General features: G+C 40.6%; 1 protein-coding gene across 1 annotated transcript in view; it reads right to left on the bottom strand.

Moving 5' to 3' along the window:
• The window catches only part of LOC110473819 (transcription initiation factor TFIID subunit 4), a 146,214-nt gene that overhangs the window by 41,515 nt on the left and 81,912 nt on the right, over nucleotides 1-22,787 (bottom strand). The window contains exon 14 of the mRNA XM_031505873.2: nucleotides 4,054-4,176. Within this exon, the coding sequence (XP_031361733.1) occupies nucleotides 4,054-4,176 (123 nt within the window). The remainder of the gene's footprint in view (nucleotides 1-4,053; nucleotides 4,177-22,787) is intronic.

The raw sequence follows: 22,787 nt of genomic DNA, 5'->3' as shown, positions 1-22,787 counted from the left end.
AATTCCATATTAAGAAATGAGGGACTTGAAAATATGCAAATTCTGCATCCATGCCACCTTTAGCATTACTCAAATATTTAGCTTATAAAGCTACCTGACCTAGTCTTGCAATGGCTAAAGCTCCAACTCTTACGATTACATGAAAATATCTATTTCATAAAGAAACAAAAATTTTAATTCTAACTCTTAAAAGCCTTATAATTCAAGAAAAAAATATTAACTGAATGGATTCAAAATCAATCAAAAAGCAACTAAGGTAAAAAGCAACCCAAACCTTATATTTAATCTGACATTAGAGGTGCTTAGGGATGCTAACTGAAAAACTTCAGGGCTTGCTGTCCTGGATGTTGTAACCTGTTTGTGTCACAGGATCACAGATCAGACATGGGCAGCACTGCTGCTAAGCACATAACATGGGCCAGGATCCTTACATACTTAACTGGATAATCACACACTGAATTCCAAAAAACTGTGACTTTAGAAGATATTTCCCAATAATTTTTGTCTAGTATTACTAAAGAAACAGAAAGCCCCTAAAAAATTCCACAAATGCAGTATTTTCAAATCTGCCAGGCAGAGAAGCTGAATCCTTCCAAAGGTATCTTGCTTCTCTTTCCCTCTTCTCCTTCACTCTTGATCTAAAGCACATTATAATAATAAGCAGGCTGAATTCCTGATGAGCTGCTGGCTGCTACAGAGGCAGCTGTGTTTCTAGCAGATCATCTAAAGTATGAGCAGACACAAAAAGTACTAAAAAGGAAGCAAATCAAGTGCAGGTGATCTCACATTTGCTGTCTCTGTCTGGTTATAAGTTCCTTTTCCAGTGTTCCTTTTCCACTGGGCTCTAGGCCAAACTACTTCAACAAGCAAGCAGGAACTATTCACTTTTTACTGTTGTTAGATCAGTCTTTTTCCTGTTTATCAAATGGAGGTGGGTCAGCCCAGGGTGCAGGAGCCAGAGCAAAAGGAAGGGATTGGGACTGGGACAGTGCCATTAGCCAAGGCCACTCTGTATTCGTGGTCTGAAACCAGCCACTCACTTGGTGTCCGTGTTATTTGGGAATACAGAGCCCCTGCTCATCCGTTGTACAAAATATTGTTCCCATGTTTTGGAAAGGCATTTTTTCATATGGTTGCACATGGAAGCAAATTAAAAAAAAAAAAAAAAGTAAAAATAATCTCACTCCAAAACTACCGATCTTCCATGTCCCCAGGTAAAAGAAGTATAAAATATTAGCTGTACTAGTCCAGGAATGATGGGCCTGGTCTTGATAATTTATAATAATCCTGTCATCCAAAAAAAGTCTATTTGGCTATGGCTTGAAAACAAGCAAAGAAGTCCAAATGAGCTTTGGCAATGTGAGACAGACAACAAAGTTTAAAGAAAATACTCTCAAACAAAGTGCTGGTAGAAAATATTTACAGTTATTAACAAAAGCTTTTCACATTTCCAAAAGCTGTAGAAGGAACAGTTTTTCTCTTGGTAACAAACAGTACTTAAATACAGAAATACTAATCTTTTCCATCAACTTCTTAAGTAGAACATCCATCATTACTTCTAAATTAGCCTCCTGATCAGATGGAAAGGGTATTATTAAGAAGATCCAATTTCCAAAAAGAAATTGTTAGTATTTCTGCGAAACCAATACTGAAAACCAGCACTGCTCACTGAAAAATGGCCAATACAACTAAGTCAAGTCAACAAGACTTTAGTTAAACAAGAGTTAGTTTAGAAAACAGAAAAAGGAACATGCCAGGGTGGGATGATTTGTAAGTGACATCTTTTTGGATCAGTAAACATGCAGGGTCCCAGTTGCAATAAAAGCAGACATGCAAGTCAAAAAAGGTTAATAAGGAGATGAGCAACTTCAATGCAAAACCTGTGTTTTGACCAAAAGAAAGGGCAGGCCAAAAAAGCTCTGGCCAAATCAGACCTTGCAAGCAGAAATTACCAGTAGAAAGGGTTTTAAGCAGCTTAGAAATTGCTGGGAGAAATCAGAGTGTCATAGACTATAGAGGAGGTTGGAGATTTGAAGGAGGAATTGGGCTCAGGGGGTGTTGGTACCATAGAACACAGAATCATAATGATGTTTATAATCTCCAGAAACCCAAAGAAGAGATATCAGACAGTCTTAGACAGAGAATACAAAATTCCAGTACCTTTTTACAGTGAAACATTTTGGAGGAGTTGAGTTTATTTCTGCATAGCAGCCCTAATAAACTCAGAATACCAGAAAGGGAGTTTCTAGGAGCCAAGCTGTGTGACACAGCTCCTGCAGTACTTTAGGTCCTGTTCCCTACAAAAGACATTGAATAATGCAGATACAGTTTCCAAGACCTTGAAATCAGCTTCCAGCCAGCCATCTATATGAGCTAGCCAGGATGGTTTGAAGCTAGGAGAAGAGGGATGGGAGCAATTCCATCTGAACTGGCACACAGTTCATGGCTCCAGGAAATCCATGGATCGGCAAAAACTTCAGGAATAGTTTGCCAATGGAACAATAGAGTTGTTCAGCAAAATTTAGGCTAGGAGAGCAGCAAAAGGAAGCAAAAATAACCAGAAGCCTTTGGAATTTACCCCGGATCTTTATTTTTCCTTAAAGCACTGCAGCAAGAGAATAAGGAGCTTCTAGGGAAGCTGTTCAGATATAAAGCTCTGATTAAAATACTTCACTCACTGAAGGTAACCACTATTTGTTCATCAAGTTATTAATACTTACAAAAAAGTATTTTTTTAAAGGGAACAGACAATAAAAATTAAATTCTGTTCCTCAAGATAAAACATTCCTTTGGTGAAGTGTTAAAATCTGAAGGGATCCATGTATTATTAAAAGGTTCAAATTATTTTTACATGAGGGAAATCCAAAGCTATGACCACCCAGTCGAGCTTCTAATGAAAGCATCTTTGGGCCTGTTGCTGTGAGATTTGTTAGAGGTGCATGTGGAGAACAGAATTCTTAACTGAATTTAAGATAAAGGAGGGAGACTGAAAGGAAGGGAATAACAGGACAACAGAAAACCTGAGAAACTCCCTCAGTCTGAAATAAACGTTACCAGAAACGGGAGTACCTCCTACATATCTGAAGTCCTAAGTCAATTTTAGAGTGTAAACAGGATCCACTTCTGTTCCTAGCTCAGCTAATTCCCTAGCACTAATCTTAGCACACAAAACAAGAAGAGAAGTCAGATAAAAGCTATCCAAAATGGGAAACAAAAAGGCCTTTGGAAATGCCTGGCATTTAGACAGTCAAATGTCTGAGCCAAAACTGTTAGTTTAGCTATTCAAAACAAAATGTTTGCATTTTCCTCAGAACAGGCATGTAATAGGGAGAATTCCTCTGACTCCACTGCGTGGGCAGACTCAGCAGAAGGAAAAGCAGCCCAAGTGTATCTGTACCAAACAATACAGTGCTCTTACAGAGCCACCCACAGCAGAACACCACAGCACCCTGCTTCTCCACCTTGCTTAATATAGATGAGGCTTTCGACAATTTTGCATTTATTGTGTAGCCACAGCTACTTCTCCACATACAATATCAGGAGAATCATGCTAATGAATCTGATCCTATTTCTAGAGCACAGTATTCTTCTGGAAATTACAATTTAGCATGATTCTAAACTCATCTTTGCAGTTGTGGGGGACACCTTGACATTTTAGAAGACGTTTAGACACATATTTAGCACAAACCCACACTGGTATTACTACAGTCTATTGGTTCAAACTGTAAGCAAGACTACAGTTATGTTTTTTCAGATACTTCTTCATTCCCCACTCTTTTTGTTTTTTTTCAGATTATGCAGAGGAGAAAACAAATATAAAGGCAGCGAACAGTTTAAGACCTACACTTCACATTCAACTATTGAAAAAAACATTCTTTACTGATCTGCTGAAAATTCACACTGGAAAATACAACTACAAGGAGATGGTCTTGTAAGATTGCTGTGCTGATGTGCATTTCCACATGACACACCTCCCTGCCAGCAGAGCAGGAGAGCTCCAGCTGTTCCTGGAGGTGCTGCAGGAGGGCTTTCCCTCTCTGGGTGCACACTTACCTCTCCTCCCATGGTCAGCAGGCCAGGAGCATCCAGCTTCCTCTTCTTGCGGGGGCCGATGGCTGCCAGCGCCGTCAGGTTGGCATCCCTCTGCCTCATCTGGGCCAGCTCCTGCTGCTGCATCTGCACACAGGGAAAGAACCCTCTTTAGTTTTTATTCTGTTGCCTTATCAAAAAGTTATCTTCAGACCTGCAAACATCAGGCAGAAGTCACATGTAAGCAATCCCCAAGAGCATTTTACTGCTCCCAGCACTATTTTAGCAGCCTGGCCATAGAGTAATAATGAAGATACTGAAGTTCTTTCTTGTGACTTTTCACAAGATTTCTGCTTCTAAGTATTTCACCTGTTTCCAAAAACACCATCCTTTTCATTAAAAACTGCCTTAGCAAGTACTATATACAAACTACACATCTCCAGTTTAAGACTGATATGAAGAATGTAAATACCAATTCAAATATTTAACTCTCCATTTTTTATCTTATATTTATATTGAATATTTACTTTGAATTTCAAACATACTTGATGTTTTCTTAAAAATATATAAATTAGTAGGATATCTCTATCTAAATGCTAGCCAAAGGTAATGCTGACACAAAGCCTTTACAAACCGATTTAAAAAATGTTTTCTGGGCTTATGTTTTAGGTAAGAATACATTTGACTAGTTTGAAGCAGCTGCCAGCTTCATTATGTAATAATATAGCACATTACAGAAAATAGGAGAAAATTCTCTGGCCAACAGAGAGGCAAGATTGCATTTTCACTATAAACTGTATAATTCTTTCAGAGTGTTAATGATAAGTGTCATATTCCCAGGAACACTAAAAAATATTCTGATCAATACCACACAAGAATAATTGATTAGGCAACACAGCATATTATCTTAATTAGATAAAAGCATTCATAGCTCATAGCAATAATTCCTATTAAATCTCAAAACTTGGGTTTGCAAAATCTATCAATAAACTGAGAGGTGCCTACTTTCTAATCCCAGTGATGGTCACTCTTGTTCCCACTTCAGCAGCAGTGCACAGAACACCACCTCAAGAAATTCAGTGGTGGTAATACAAACATTGAATGACACAGGCACAATTCCTTATTAAAATGAAACGGAACTGACAAGCAGAGATAGAAGTGTCTCAGCCATTACCTACACATCTGCACATAAACGCAGGGCCTGAACTATCTCAACCAATGCTAAAAGGAAATGAGGTTTAAGCAAAAACGTGCCAGTGTGGAATGTCTTTTCTCCATCCATCTCTGTCCAGAAAAAACAGATCCACCTCATGCCTCTTCTTCAGTGCAGTTCTCAGATGAATTAGTTCAGCAGCCAACACACGTGTGCCTGAGCAGCTTTGGTCACAGCCTGGCCAGGGAGTGTTCCAGGCTCCAGCCCAGCCCAGAGCCAGGGGAGGGCTGGCAGGTGACCCAGAGAGCCCTGGAGGGCAGCACCAAGGAGCTGGAGCCAGCGAGGGGCACCAGGGCCCAGGGCTGGGCACAGCACTCGAGGTGCAGCCTCAGCGGTGCCCAGCGCAGAGGGGCAGGCACTGCCCTGGTCCTGCTGCCCACCCTGCTGCTGAGACAGGCCGGTGCCATTGGCCTCTTGCCCCCTGGGCAGCCCTGGGCTCAGGCTCAGCCACTGCCAACCACCTTTGTCCATGATGTGGGCACTGGGAACAAGCACAGGCTCAGCATCCTGACAGCACTGAGCTGGAACTGGGAATGCTCAGCCTGGAGAACAGAAAGCCCAGAAAAACCTCACTGGGGCTTTCCAGTGCCTAAAGAGAGCTGACAAGAAAGGCAGAGAGGGACTTTGGACAAGGGCCTGGAGTGACAGGATATGAGGCAATGGCCTCACACTGAAGGAGTGTGGATTTGGATTAGATAGAAGGAAAAAATCCTCCTTGGAAGGTGCTGAGTTCCTGGCACAGGCTGCCCAGAGAAGCTGTGGCTGCTCCATCCCTGGCAGTGTCCAAGGCTGGACAGGGCTCAGAGCAACCTGAGGCAGCAAAGAGTGTATCTGCTCATGGCAAGGGGTGCACAAGATGATCTTGAAGATCCCTTCCAAACCAAACCATTTTGTATTTTCACGTTCTTCAGAAAATTGAATTCAGTCATTTAGAGTTTGAAACCCCATTTTTCACACTTTTGTGCTATATATTAATTATTGTAACTTCAGTATAACATTACCTAAAAATACATGTCTCATCTACATGGTAAAAGAATTTCCTAAATACAAAAAAGAAATGTAGAAAAATATCTAAATAATAGTGCAAAGGTCTATACATACTTCTCTTTGCCAACTCGTATTAGGTTTTTAGCTCAAATATCTTTGGCTCTGTTCCAGATTAAATGCCAGTTAGACAGAGCTGCCCGCTTACCCTTTCAAGGTAGATAGCAACAGTGGTGAGCTCTAATCATTTACAAAGGTCATGATCGGAAGCTAGCCCGTGAGCAGTCATTTAAAATTCGATTGATCCCTATTTGTAGTCAGGGAAAGAAAATGGACATTTCAGCTGTATTGTAATTATGAGGCTTCAAGGCAACTGTAAATAGATGTGCAAATCTAGATACTGGCAAATACCTTAGAGAAGAAATTATTACTATAGTATAACATATATCCAGGAAAGGTTGAAGATAAAACTGCATATAAAAAAAGATCAATCATCTTTTTGCTAATTTGCCTTGCTTGCCAGCCTACAAGGGTTATCACAATTATCAGAAGTCTGATGAATATTTAAGCAAGGGCCAACTGGCTTAGAGTGATCTCAGACGAAGTTGTCAAGCTTTGCAGAATAAGAAATTTTGCACTGGAGTAAGTATTCGTTTCCTGGGAGGTGCAGGTCAGAAATACAGTCTGATAGGTAAGTGGTATTATGCAAAGGTTATATGAATATTGTATCAGTATCTTACCCAAAGTCACCATTTTCAAACCCACAGGAAGCTAATACTTGCTTGGCTCTCTGTGCTACCTGTACTGCACTACACCCTGGCTGTTTCCACGTGGAATATCAGTACATAGTGCCTCTTCTTGAGATTTTTGCACATGTAAATTCTAAAGTAAAATCTGACATTTCTCTACATTTCCCATAGTGGGATAAATCTTGCCGTCACTTTGAAACCTGCAAACTGGTTTTACCAATAAACTATGGAATAGCTTCAAGAATCTGCAGGAAGCTTTGTACTCATCTCAACCTCAAGTTCTTTGTCCTTTCTTTTTTGATCAGTGAGAAAAACTAAAGATGGTTCTTGATATCATATACTAATCTTGACAAATGCACAAGACTTTCCACTATTATAATTCATCCCCTGATAGAACACCTGGCTCAACAGACAGAGCCAAAGGAGCTGAGCTCTGTTCCACTCACACTGGGTGAACACTGCTAAGACTTCATTCTTCACCTCTCTGTCTCTCACCCCACATCACCCAGCTTGTCTATGTCTGCTATAGGCTCTGCAGATGAGGATCCTCCTCCACTACGTGCCTCACTTATCATCAAGCCCCAGTGGGCTGAACAGACATTCCTGTAATACAAATAAGGGATATGCTGCCAGGTACAAAAGATCCAGACAGAAACACAACACAGTTTCTGATACTGGTTTAACAGCACACACCATGGTAAACTACAACAGGAAAGAATAATCTTATGTAACCTTAATGAATAGTGATCAAAAAATTTCTAATACATCAAACACAATCAGTGAGATCACAGTATCCTGACGTTTTATAACATAGCAGCTGAAGTGCTGAAAATATTTGATAAACACTGTATTGCACAAATTCTCAACACTCTTATAAATTATCACTGGTGGTATTTTAGGTTTTCTTTAAAGCTCACCTCACCTGAAAGCAGTGAAACATAAAATTACATTTAAAAATAATCAGAAGAGTTCTGATTCTGATACTGATTCCCAGCAGAGGCTTTCAGACTTTTATCTTTTTTCCTAATCACATACTTCTGTTTTTTTCATAGCCTACATCAGATTACGTGCACCAGCCTCTTTCCTACCTATCATGTGCCTTTTCATGAAAAATATCCCTAATTGGAACCTCTGTTTAAAATTATTTTTTGCAAAAGTGATATCTTGGCTTTGGTTCAGAAGAGGGCACACTGCACCTTGTCTACCAGACGCCAAATGCACACCCTGACCTGTGGAAGCTCTTCTCCTGAGTGCACTCTGGAATCACATTCTCTGTGCCAAGTGGAAATGACTTTGCAACCAGTTTTGCTTACCTGGTTCCACTGTAACCACCCTCTGAATTCTCAGCACTAAGAATAACATGAATTGAATGTCACCATCTTCAGTGTTCTGAAACTACTCTTAGAAGTACCTGTAATATTAAAGCTACTTAAGCTTCTTACGATACATGATCAATTATATTTTAAAGTTAGGAAAGCAGCCTGTTACCACAATACAGGTATCTAACTAAGTCAGTTACTAATTACTGGATATTTAAACAAATGAAGCACCTGTTACTACCTGTACATCCTGATACAATAATTTCCTGTTACTTAACATGATTTACCAGAAATGAATCTAACTCACTACATAACCAACAAGATGCAATTGTTTGATAGCTGCATTCATTCACACTCTTATTTTCATACTGGGCTCCTGATGCAAAATTTTTCTTTAACTTACCTTTATCACAAATAATATGGATATACTTATCAATAGCATATTAAATTTTCTGCCCTCTGGGAAGAAAGTAATGCTTCAAATTCAGAACCACACTCATGAACAACAATTAACTTTTTTGAAAGTAAAAATATTTATCTAAAACATAGACAAATATTCCAATATATTATACAAGATAAATGCTTACAAATTAGATACTGTTCCTTACTCCTTATCAAATCCAAATGTATTTTTAGCATGCCATTTACTTACCGGAAAGTCTCTCATTTGATGAAAACTATACCATAGGAACAAAGCATTATTTTGAACAATGACACTTCCTTGTGATGGTGGTACAGCATTAAAACCACAGAAAGAACACTACTTCACCACTTTCATAAAGTACAGCTAACCACAGAAGTTCTAGAATTTTAGTTTGTTTTCTGTAGATCATTATTTGTTATGATACATTTAGGTATTTAAGAAAGAAGTGCCACAAGCCATATGCCACAAGGAAGACAGCCATATGTCTATGTGAAGTATCAACATTAGATCTTAAAAGCTAGGTTTAGTAATTTCCAAAAGCCAAGAATGTACTTATTTGTCAGGCAAACAGAAGTCAACTTTAGTTCAAGTCTAAAGCAGATAAAATATGTAGATAAATATGGGTAGGAGCTGTTGGTACTAAGGTCTAAGAGCAATTTCCTTCCATATGATCAGAAAGTAAGGGGACAGCTGGAACTCTTAAAAATTCTAGTCTACATATAAATACCTTGAAAAATTAAAGGGAGAAGAGGGAGTAGGATCACATGAGAGAGAGAAAGGTCAAGAAGGTGTTTCTGTGCCTACAGGCAGAAATCAGGGATGTTTTTTGGCCTAGAAGGAAAATAACCCAGTGACAGAGACACAGAGATGATTGTGAAGATAAAGAAGAAGAAAGAGCTTAAGGAAGTAGTCATGTATGTTTAAACACTGCCAATACAGGATTTGATAAGGGAATAGAAGCCAAGTTGTAAAAGTAAGTTTCTGTAGTCACAGACCCAACTGAGCCCACCAGGATCTACATTTCATCTACTTACAATTACCAACCTAATTCAGAAATACCACCTAAGAAGAAATGAGAGGAGGCTCCCAGCACCACAGAAGCTGTAAATACCAACAGCGTTCATGGGTGAGGACAGGCAGCAACAAACCCTGAGCAGGAACCTGGCATCAGAGGGTGCTAAATGGCAGAAATGTTTGATGAAAGCAAGATCATATAAACAATGATTTAAGCATTGATTTCCAGCCAATAGGCATCAATGGAAATCCCTCCTAATTCTGTTTGCGATGGATGGCTTAATTCCTGATAACAGGGTCATATGCTGAGCAAAACTTGTCTTAATTGATGGTTCTGTAACATGTATCTATCAGTCTCAGACAGTGATTGCACCCCCTGGAAAAACATCTTTTCTGCTGAGGAGCGCCTGAAATGCGGAACCATTACACATGTCCTAAGATGCCCACAACAGAAGGTGCAATTAAAAATGAAACTCATTAAAAATGCTGGCAGGAACCTCAAGAAGGCCAGGACAATGATGAAGAAGGATGGGTGCCTCGGTGAGTCTCAGGGAGCCCTGCAAAGCAGCTCGTGTGTGCAGCAGCCCTGTGCTGTCCCCCAGCCCTGCTCTGGCTCTGAAATCTCTCAGGGTCAGCACAGCTCCAGTGCCTGGTAAGGAACTGCTCCCAGGACTGAAGTGCTGCAAAAATACCACACCAGGGAGGTTTCACCTGTGTAATAGCAGGTCATGCACCAAACACATTCTGTGAGACTTTTAGACATTCACAGCTCTGACAAATGGCATCTAGCTTTTTTTCAGCACAAAGCTGGATGCTGCTCCTTCACAAGTGTTCTCCCACAAGTCAGTAAAAGCTCCAGCTGTCCCCTGCAATGGCTGCACATCTATCTGAACTAGATCAAGATTGTCCTTCACTGTGAAAGGGGTTTGTCTGTTGGGTTTTGGTGAGGGGAGTTTCTTCCTTTTTCTTACCCAGATATTTTTAACAACGGCTGAAAATTATTGCATAGCGTTAGGGAAAAAATCACCCTGGGCAAAGACCAAGCTGGGAATGTTTCAGCCTCAAGATGACTGTTTCTCAAAATAATGAGCATCTGAACACAGCTCTGGAATCTTAACTGGAGTACTTTGGACCAAGCATCTTTTCTACAACAGATATTCCTGTTTATAACATCTAATTTCATTATGTTTTACAAGTTTACTCAAATTTTCCATTTAAATATGCCCTATTACTTTCAAGACAAGGTGTCAAACTTTGATATAGAAAATGCCAGGTGCATGCTGCCTGACATTTTTATTTTTCCCTGAAATAAAAAGCCTTAAAATTGTAATTTTCCCCACTCTTGCACATTACACAGTTAAATGGGATTTTTAAGACAATCATCCTTATTTCTACAATTTTATTCCCTTACTACTCAAGACAACATACTGTCTGAACTGATACATACATATATATATATATATATATATATAAATATATATAAAAATAGTCACAGGTTTAATTTTCTTGCAAGTATCCTTAACAGCTGGCTCATAACTTATAAAAAAATCAAAAGCATGAAGATTTTGAGATTTGATTTTAAACTCTTGCAATTTTTTAGCATACTAGGTTACATTTTTTGATTTTCCAAATACAATACACTATTATTTAATTATTTATTAACTTAAACACATTTATTTCTGCAACAGTCCAACCATTTCTTAAGCTACATATTCCTATCTAGAGTAACACAGAGTATAGTAAATACTTAAGGAAAATATCCCTCAAAAACCCCTGAAAGAGTTCTACAGCAAACGATTTTTTTTCCTTCCAGTAACTTCCATCACTACATTCCTCCACTCCTCAGAATCTGTTGTTTGAGCTCCAGTACAATTTCTCTGGTTTTGGTTATACTATTCCTCAAACAATTTATCTCCAGTAGCGCCAGTTCCAGGCTCTCCTATGCTAAGCTGGAGACACATCTGTTTAAAACCTTTATATTTGTAAGATCCTGTAGTAGCGTGTGGCAGATTTGCCAAGCCAAATCTGAGCAAAGCCCATTTGAGCAAAGGGTTTCTGAGGCACAGACAACTGGGCAGGATCAGCACTGCTAGAGCTGCCAACTTTGATCAGAGTGTCAGTAACTTACCTGTAGTGAGATCAGGAAAAAACTCTGAAAAATAACCCCTAAGACCTGTTCTTTTATTATCAGTCTTCATTTTATTTTGGAGCAAGGCAACTATGAACAACCACCAATCTTCTCAAGCTGTTCTCCAAAGGACACAAGACAGCATCAGTACGGGTGAGAAGAGCACGAGTCAAGGAGCTCATGGCTTCACTCAGGGGCTCCTCAGCTCAGGAGCACCCAGTGGAACATCCTCACTCCCAGGGCCTGGAGAGAAAGGTGGGATAAGGTGCCCTTTGCTCATCTGAGTGGGGGTTTACTGCACTCCCCAGATTTCTAGGATCTTCTCCTTTCCCCCTAAAGTAAGACACTGTGAGGACTCAAACTGATGTTTGAATCAAGATCAGAGAACGTAAAAAACAGTGCAAGCCTGTGTGGAGCTCAGTCATGTCTAGAGTTACAGACTGAAGTAATAAGAGCAGGAAACCTGTTGAGCTGTGCTTTGGGCCAACTGATAGGAACACTGGCATATGGGAGGATACTCAACAAAGAGTGTGCTTTTTTAAAATCATGCACTGGAAAATAAGAGTGCAAGCAGCAACTCCCAAAGGCTGTGCTGCCCACTGTAACACAGTGCTCAGTGCTGGACTAGAATTTGAACCAACTGCTCTGCTTTTCACATGGCAGGTATCCAGTAAACCTCTCTGAAAATACCCTTCAAAAATCTTCCATCGTGTCTGAGCAATACAACAGCTATGTGGATGGTGAGAACTCTCCATGGCCGCTGCAACTTTGTGTTAGTGCAAGGGGAGTCTGATCAGGAGTTTTATCTGCACCATCTTCTCTGTGCTTCAGGAGTTTCAAGCAGAGCATGGCCTTTTGTTACTTTTATTTCTGTTCATCTCTGGCACAACTTGAAATCTGAATTAATTAAAAAACAGTACACCAGAACTATACCAAGAAGATGGAGGAAGTTCTTGGCTGGTCTATCAACGAAGCCAGCTGAAGACTGAGGCACACAGAATGTCTCATCTTCCTGGAAGTGAAGAGTGATGGTATTTCGTACCATAAAATCTCATATCAGCCTAAAGCATTTTCCCTGTTTTTTCCCAAATAAGTATTTCTGTTTTTTGGTAAAATTTCTCTGGCTATATTTCGTTAGCACAAAACGTCAGAATAGCAGAAATTCTAAGTGCATTTAAAATAGCAGTTAATCAGGAATTCTAGTAAGAGGCTTTATTAACTAGATTATTCCAAAAGAAAATGCCCAGATTTTGATACCAGTCCTCTAGCATTCTTATGGGAAATCTGCATCTTGAAACTGCAGCCTCATTTGAGGAAATGAGGCGAATGTAGCAATCTACTAAAAATCATTTGGCTGTAATAAGTAATTTTAATCAAATAGTTAGAGAGAATGGCGTTGGAGTTAATGTCTGAAGTGTCATAAACAGATGGGAAATGTGCAGTGTAGCGACTGGTTGTGCACTTTTAACGCAATTTCCTCTTCTGCAGCCTGGATTGTGGTTTGATCAAGTCTAAGTGACATGACAAAAACAAATTTAATTTATTCTGAAACTATATTCAACTAAAGAATACACAATACAGCTAGTATGCTACTCTGCTGGAAAGTGAGGTTTGAGGCACAGTAAAACACCGAGAACAAAAATAGCCACACACCCACCACCTTCTTCCCCTTGAAAGTTGTGGGGGTGGTGCTGGGGGTTCACTTGCAAAATGGAAGTTCCACTGGGAATGCAAAACAAGCTTGAATTTAAATAATCTACATATTTTCTATTTTAGATTGAACTATAGCAAAACCGCTACTGCTCATTTGTGCTGCAGATCAAGGGAACAACGCACCACAGTGTGGGGACAAAATATTTCAAGCAATTTCTCAGACACTGACAAGCAGTAAATTAGGGAATCTTGTAAGTACAATACAGTAGTCATCCCCTTCTATTGATCACATATAATTTACATCTTACAAAGATGTGAATTCTTGCATTCTCACTCCACAAGGAAAATCTCAATGATTTATTCATTTCAAATAAAAAATAGAAGGTAGATGAGAAGAATTACTTCACAGGCTGTAGCTTTCTCAGGGCACTAGTGCTAGGCTCTTCTTTCGCACTGCCCAAAGGGCCTTTGTGTGCAAGTCCCTCTAATTAACAAGGTGAATCATGCAGCAGTTCCCTAATTAGTGAACATGACAAGCCAATGGAAACAAGCAGACAGACCTGGCGCACAGCTATGGTCAACAAAAGGCACAGCAACACACCATTAAAAAATGCCTATTTCATGTAAATAGCAAGAGAACTAGCATAATACTTAATTTTCCTTTTCATGTTTTATGCTTATTCCTCATTTATTGCAGATATAAATAACGACACAATAAATCAAGGTTTCCAACTGCAAGTCATACCACCTCTCCAAAATCAAAGACTACTTATCCTACGTGAATAAGCATCTGCTCAAGGGGCATTATTTGTTTTCTCCTTGTTTTTCTGCTTTAAAGAACTGCAGTTACATTATACGCTTAGGACTTTAAGAATCCATTAATTAATTCTATTCAAAATTATTTTTTCTTGAAATCCTTTTTCACCAGTAGATGAGAGGAGTGCAATAGTTGCACTATTATTGCAGTATAAAAATGCCTACATTCCCAACATGTCATAATTTCTACCTTTTGTATGAGAATAAATAAATAAGTGAATAATCAAAGAATCGGATTTGCATTAGAAAGGAAATGAGATGATCTAAAATGTACCTCCTTACCTTCCTCTTTCCAAGTAAAATATTTTTACTCTTTCACTCTTCCTTCTGCTTTTCCTAAAAACACTCATCCTATCTCCAAAACAACAGAAAGGGGTTAATTAATTTTCAACTTATTGCATATTGAACCTTTGATTTAGACTTTTAAAATCCTTCAACATATTACAAGTCTAAAATGTGTGTCACCACCAGCAAAATATAATTCTTCACATAAAAACTTCACTACATTTTTTGCTCTCTGTTTCTTGGCATATTATCATAAGTAAGGAGAACTATAGATCATATCCTCATTACAGGCTCCTCTTTCTCACAATCTTGGGGGGAAAAAAAAATTCTCACTTTCCTCTTCGAATTGTAAGGGTAGAAAGGTAAATCTTACTTATGTTGCAAAACTGATGTTCAAAATACTAATGTCTAAAAAACCCACATTTTTCTGACCAGTCCAGTTTTAAAAATATGAGAATTAAAATATTGTCCCCTAAGACATAATTGTTCTACATGCCCTTAAAGGTTGTTTTTTGGCTAGAAATTTGAAGAATATGTAATGATGTTCCATTACAGAACTGGTCAGCTGTTTCAAAGTGATTTTAAATGCACAATAAACTCTATCAGGGATGACAAGGAGAACACTGGAATCACTGTTTGCTGTGCTCATTTTCCCCTTCTTGTTTGGGTGCACTTCTCAACTTGTCTCGGATGTGTTATAACAGATCCCACCCAGCACGACCCTGCCTAGGACGGCTCCAAACCCAGGCTGGAAGTATCCTCTTTTAACATCAAGGCACAATGGATAATCTGCTAACAAGTGAGCTCTGCTGTGCCATATGCAGGCAGGAAGGGCTCAGCAAACAACCTGTCACAAACACTTACTGTTGCACAGAGCACTGAGCGGAGCCAGGGCTCTGCACGGCGCTGCTCACTCCTGCACACGCAGCCTGAACACAGCCCTGCGCTGAGATCCCTGCAGCTGCAAACAAGGCAAGGGGATGGCAAACACACACCACACAGGCACACCCAGAAATCAGCCCAAAATCACAGCATTTGGTTGGTGGTGACTGATTTTCAAATAAATTGCATACACGTACACAGGTTATTTTATATATACAATTGCAAAAGTATTTCGCATTTAAGCAAAAATGTTAGGTGCAGCTGATAACAATAAATCCTAATTGTCTAAAGGAGTTGTTATGATATGAGATTATATCTAACACCAGAGGGACAAATTCTGTTTGTTTTGCATATTGCTACTCATGTCAAAAGAGTTGTTCCACAGTTACAGTGGTGTGGCAGAAGAATTCAATTATAACATTTAAAGGTAAGGGATGCACATTTAAGAAGTGAAAGAAGCAAAAAGGCACTCAGAGGTGCATTTTATTTGACAGGGCAAAAATAAAATTCTCCAACACAGCCAGATCATTTTCATATTTTCCACATAGCCTACCACATGTCCTCAGCATACTTGCTAAGGCACACATTACCTTACCCATTGGATTTAGGATGTTTGTTTTTCAAATTTCAGTACTTCCCAGAAATCATTTCTCTACATGGCTAAATGGACAGATGAACATTTTTCAACTGAAGAATTATTTTTAAAGCCTCAGTTAAAATTACCTGAGGGTATTTATGAAATGTACATTTAAGATCTTTTCTTTTCTATAGGTGAGTAGATTACAGAAATCATTACATATTGCTATGTTAACAGTAGTATCCATTGACAAATTTAAGAAATATATGCATTTTAGATAAAATAACAATGTACAAGGTATTTAAATATTACAGTAACTCTCTATCCAAATCATCATATAAATACAGAGCAGAACACTCTCACATATTACTGAAACCCAGCACCTTGTACTGAGCACCATGACTGCACACAAAACACACAGAAGTTTAATTCAATAGTTAAGCATATTTCACCTCTATATCAATTACCCAGATTAAACACTGACAAAACTGGGATAAGGAAATGGTCTCGGGAAGCTTTGCCAGTCTCTCTTGGCCTGAAGTTACCTTTCTCCTCTGCTAAAATTCAGAGTATTGCTTGATTTCTGTGCCCTAAAATAAGGTACAAGTTTTCAATCTGAGACTTAATTACAAAAGCTCATAGGGTGAGCTAATAGAGCTCCATATTTTTTAGGTGCTTCCATGCAACCTGAAGGTCTGTATCACTCTATCTCGCAGTCATGTAGATCACTAAAAAGGTAAAAACAACAAAAAGATGAAAATGCTTATTTCTTAGAGGGAGGAAGAAAACATCCCATACTTTTGTTTTGAGACACACACAAGAGATTCCTGAACATACTGCCTAAGAAGGAAAGACTAGCAAATGCTGATGACAGACCATTATTAAAAGAGAGAACAATTTTGCTGAATACTGAATTTACTGATCCTCAAAACAGGAAGCTGAAAGTAGTTGACTTAATTAAACAGCAGCATATTCAGTGACATGATGATGTGTATTCAATAACCTTCATAATCACTCCCTGTCACACTAAGGCAGGGCAGACATCCTGGATATTCTGCAGGTACCCCTGAGGGGAGCCCATCTCACCTGTCCAGAGCTGGGCTGCCTTAAAACTAAGGGCTCTATGAAAACACAGGTCAAACTTTCCCAGAATCTAAACACATTTTGAAGATAGACAAAATTATCCTATTTCTCATAAAAACATGCTCTCTTCTCACCAATTTCACCTCCAGTATGTTTCTAGTAGAGTGAACACTCTGCTCCTCTCCTGTTGTCTTGAACAAAATTAACACCTGAGTTTAGCACTTATGCTTTATTTTCCCATTGAGTATTTTTGACACTTTCCTAAAGCTTACTTAAATTATCTGACACGTTTGCCAGATATGAGCACTTCTGCCAGGACAAATCTTTTTATTATTATGATTTTTTTTTTTTTTAAATAATAGATTTTCAAGCACCTCACCACATGAATATGGCTTTTGGCGATTAAGAGAAATCTTCAGAATCGACAGGATGTTATTTCTGTTTCAAGAATATAAATGTCTGTTCTGGATATAAATACATTTTCTACTTGTGGAGGGAAAGGACACAGCAGTGTAAGAGGCATGCTCTGTACTTCATGGCTGTGCAGAGTCAATAAACTCAAGAACTGTAATTGCACCGCACTGTTTTCCAGCTTGCTTCCCTTCAACCCTACCCAGTACTGAGGCAACAGATTTTAGGAAGCTGTTACACCTTAGTGTACAGACACTCATCAGCATAAATGCATATAACATACCTTCCTGTTCCAGGAAATCAGGTATTTATGACCATTTCCATGGAAATCTAGAAGTTATGCACCAATTCAGCAGCAATTTGAAATATTAAACAAAAATAAAACTCTTACAAATCATTATTCAACTACCCAATAACATTAAAAATACATTAATACCTTTCAAGTGTTTACATTTTAGAGATAATTATTCCTACCTTTAACAAACATATTTGAGGGGAAAACAGTTTATATTGCAAATAACAATAAGAAATTTAATTTATTAAAAGATTACTGCTACTACTGCAGGGTAACTACTTTATCAGGGTATGTTGAACAGTATCTCATTTTTCACCTAAGATGATGTAACTCTTTCACAGGCTGACACACTATTTTTGAACAAGACTAAACTAAAAATAGTAAATAGATGCTAACACAGCTTTCATGACCCCTGCATGTTATAATAGCCCAGCCACCTAGCTTGCAGTTTAGAGAGGAGTTAGATGTAGTCTAACTCTTCTCTAAAACAGCGACTGTACCTAAAGAGTTAGGTACAGTCAGAAATGTTTAGTGTTTAGTTAACCAAAATTGACACTTTTTACCCTACTGTTAATGCTATTAAATCTTCTCAAAAATGGGCTGGCAAGGAAGTTTTAAATTACCCTCTGTTTAAAATTTTACTACTGCATTTCAACTTTTGCTTTAACTGTGCTCCCATGAACTCTTTCATCTTCCACTACTGGCTTAGAAACAGATCCCAGATTTTATGAGAAGTGGTGTGCTCTATGAAATCTATACATTCCAAACAAACGTATACATCCTTGTGAGAGCACAGAACACGTGAACACCCACCCAGAGTGCGGCTGGGTGCACAGCAGCGGGAGGTCTGTGTGTGTGTGCACCAAGGAGCCGGGGCAGGGACACAGGGCTGGGGTGTGTTAACCACAGCCCCAGGGGAAAGGGGCCCTCGGGAAGGGGCACACAGGAGCCGGGGTGTGCACCCAGCCCCAGGGGACAGGGCACACCGGAGCCAGGGTGTGTTAGCCCAGGGGACAGGGCACACCGAGCCCGGGTGTGCAGCCCAGGGGACAGGGCACACCGGAGCCGGGGTGTGCAGCCCAGGGGACAGGGCATACCGAGCCGGGGTGTGTTAGCCCAGGGGACAGGGCACACCGGAGCCGGGGTGTGCAGCCCAGGGGACAGGGCATACCGAGCCGGGGTGTGTTAGCCCAGGGGACAGGGCACACCGGAGCCGGGGTGTGCAGCCCAGGGGACAGGGCACACCGAGCCCGGGTGTGTTAGCCCAGGGGACAGGGCACACCGAGCCCGGGTGTGCACCCCAGGGGACAGGGCACACCGGAGCCGGGGTGTGTTAACCTCAGGGGACAGGGCACACCGGAGCCGGGGTGTGCAGCCCAGGGGACAGGGCACACCGAGCCGGGGTGTGTTAGCCCAGGGGACAGGGCACACCGAGCCGGGGTGTGCAGCCCAGGGGACAGGGCACACCGAGCCGGGGTGTGTTAGCCCCAGGGGACAGGGCACACCGAGCCGGGGTGTGCAGCCCAGGGGACAGGGCACACCGAGCCGGGGTGTGTTAGCCCCAGGGGACAGGGCACACCGAGCCCGGGTGTGCAGCCCAGGGGACAGGGCACACCGAGCCGGGGTGTGCAGCCCAGGGGACAGGGCACACCGAGCCCGGGTGTGCAGCCCAGGGGACAGGGCACACCGAGCCGGGGTGTGTTAGCCCAGGGGACAGGGCACACCGAGCCGGGGTGTGTTAGCCCAGGGGACAGGGCACACCGAGCCCGGCGCTTCGCCTCGCTGCCCTCGGGCAGCGCATGTGACGCGGCCCCGCAGGATCCGGGGGCAGATGAAAGCTGGCAGCTGCGGCTGCCGCGGGCGCTGGAGGCTGCCAAACAGGGCTTACAAACACGTTGGCTCGGCAGCAGAATTAAAGCCCTCATTCAGGTTTGTTTTGGAGTAAGAAACCAAGGCGCATAGAGGGGATGGGGGGAAATTTGCCCTGCAGGCTCAAGCCTAAATACACCTTGACCTCCCCCCACCCCCGCGAGCTGCTCTAGAGTAGAGCAGGCTTGACTAAGGGACCAAATCATGTAAATAATAATTCATGTTGCTGTCCAAGCAACCTCCTCAGTTTCTGACAAGCAGACACAGCTGACATTTGCTGCCCTCTACTTATTAAACAGGCGATCATATTCCAACGTGCGGTTATTCAGCCAAATTAGCACCAAAGTAAATCTGTTGCAGTGTTCAGCTAAAACAGTTACACGATTTTTCCACATTCATAGCTTGCTCCAAACAGGTTTGTTGTTTTTTTTTCCCCCTGTCTATGCCAGTGTGATAAATTGCTCCTAACAAGGTTGTTTCTACCTGAGGAAGACCCATATTTAGACAGAATACCACTGAAGCAAAAGGAGAACTGCAAATTCAGTCTTGACCTCTCCCTTGCACAAACTCATCTGGTACAGTATACACAGAGAGAGAGAGAGAGAGAGAGAGAGAGAGAGAGAGAGAGAGCGAGAGAGAGAGTTTATATTTAAACAGATTTAAAAAAAAAAAATTAATTCTTTCAGAAAAGTACCAATTGCATGCATTCCTCACTGCTTCTTCTGGAACCTCTGGATGCAATTGTCAGTATTCAGGACAGGCAAACTCAAACCACCCTTATCACAAATCTTACATGCCAAACATGGAAAAGAATGGCCCCTTTATCTGTCCACCAAGTTTGGCTGTCCAGGCATACAAAAGGGATTAGAAACAGGAGGCTGCCACCCTCCACTTGTTCAAAATCAAAAGGCAGTAGCACTGGTTATTCCTACAGACATGGAAGGAGAACTACAGATCTGAAGGTCTGAAGATTTTACCGTTACCACCTTCAAAACAAATTCATTTTACAAGAGGAAGTTCCTGCTGGAGTATTTTGGTGAAATTCTAAAGAGCAAAGTCACCTTCAGCTTCAGAAATTCTTTACAAAAAGCTTTAACATTCTAAACCCAACTTCTGGAAATTCACATTTAGGTAATCCTGATGCTGTATAATGAGAGGCTACTTATTTCAACAACCTTGTGCTCTGTTAGGCAGGACTCCACCAAGGTGTGTGCACTGGAAGGTGATGGAGACAATAAGGATGGCTTTCTCCTTACTTACTACCTTTTTTGCTTAAAAAAATGAAATCCATTAGGTAGAGCAGCCTTTGCAACAGGTACTGCTCTTCTGGAACTGTTCAAACATAACCCAAATATATTTCACACCCAAGCTAAACTCTATTTTAAAATCAGTTTTGAGTCTTCCTCACTAGTTCGACTTGAAAATTAAGAGTACACATTTTGTTAGGAAACATGAGAAAACAAGAAATAATCACAAAAAGAAAAGCTAACTTTTACAGGTGTATACAACTCTGATTTGTTTCATGCCCCCCATTCTCAGAGCACTAAATGGGAACCCTTTTGGTAGGAGAGTAAGAAAACCACTCTGTTTCACTGGTTATGAATAGCTACAAAAGCCTCAAGCAGCAGACTGCACCAGGACAAATACACTTGTCATACAAGATCTAAGGAAATTACATTGCTGTTAAGTTAATTTGAAGGTTGATGCCCTTCAAATACTCAATGAGACATCAGCTAAACAAGGAACAAGTGGACAGCTTGTTTCTTGTTCCTTTCTCTTGTCACACCCACAGAACCCCAGAATGGTTTGACTTGGAAGGGAACTTCAAGATCCTCTCATTCACGGGCAGGGACACCTTCCACTGTCCCGGGCTGCTCCAAGCCCCATCCAGCCTGGCCTTGGGCACTGCCAGAGACCCAGGGCAGCCACAGCTGCTCTGGGAACCTGTGCCAGGGCCTCTCCACCCTCACAGGGAAAAGATTTTTACTAATATCTAACCTAAACCTACTCTCTGTCAGTGTGAAGCCATTCCCCCTCATCCTGTTGCTCAAGGACCTTGTAAATAGTCTCTCTCCATTTTTCTTCCAGGTACAGGAAGGTCACAATTAGGTCACCCTGAATCTTCTCTTCTCCAGGCTGAACAATCCCGTGCTCACTGTCCCATTTTGTTTTGCATAAGCTCCTGCTCTCCAAGCCATGCAATCTCATTTTTCCTGCTTACAAACAACTCTATTACAAAGCTTCCCAGATGTGACAAAACTTTGTGAGGAACAAAACATGGATGCAATACATGGATCCTTCTCACATAAAGCACTCACACTGGTGTAAAACAAGTTCTAAAATTTGTTTTCTAGGTAGCAAGTATAAACAGAAATAAAAGAGTGCTCTTATTTTATACTATAAAGATGGTGGTATAAAAAAGTTTGCTACTTAAAAATGGCTGTGTATTTAGCTCCTCTGTTAGTAAAATAGCATTTCCCTTTACAAATGCTAAACCCAATAGTTTTCATTAGTCGTGAAAAATAAGCATTCATGTTAACTAAACAAGAGCTGGGCAGTATGTGTATGCTGGAATAATGCATCACTACAGAATGCCACCAGCTTGATTTTGTAGAAGAAAATTATTATGTTGGACAGCATTGGATTTAATTTCGATTTCTGGTAGACTAATATGATAAGCTTGGGTCAAGCTTGGGTTAGAGAGAAGACAAAAAAACCCCCAGCCCTTGACTCAGCTCTAATTAATATACATTTTACCTAAGAAGAAATAAATAATTTCAGCTGGAAGACAGCATGGCCATTCCTCTGATCCTCCAGCATTTTTCTGTCAATTATCTAGCTTCTGGCTCTCTGTACAGCAAGGGTGACACCACAATTCAACTTCAGCCAGACAATTTGCCACAACTTCTGCTCTAAGCCCAAGAGAACAGGGTGGAATTGTCATCACCTTCAATTTTACAAATATGCAAGAAGTTCTGCTGAATAGTAAGACTGCTATTGAACAAAGTTCTTCAGGACTTGTAGAATTCATCACAGGGCAGTACCTTATCCTTGGA

Source organism: Lonchura striata, chromosome 13, assembly GCF_046129695.1.
Source record: "Lonchura striata isolate bLonStr1 chromosome 13, bLonStr1.mat, whole genome shotgun sequence".
Lineage (NCBI taxonomy): Eukaryota > Metazoa > Chordata > Aves > Passeriformes > Estrildidae > Lonchura > Lonchura striata.
This window is presented reverse-complemented; position numbering and strand designations above follow the sequence as displayed.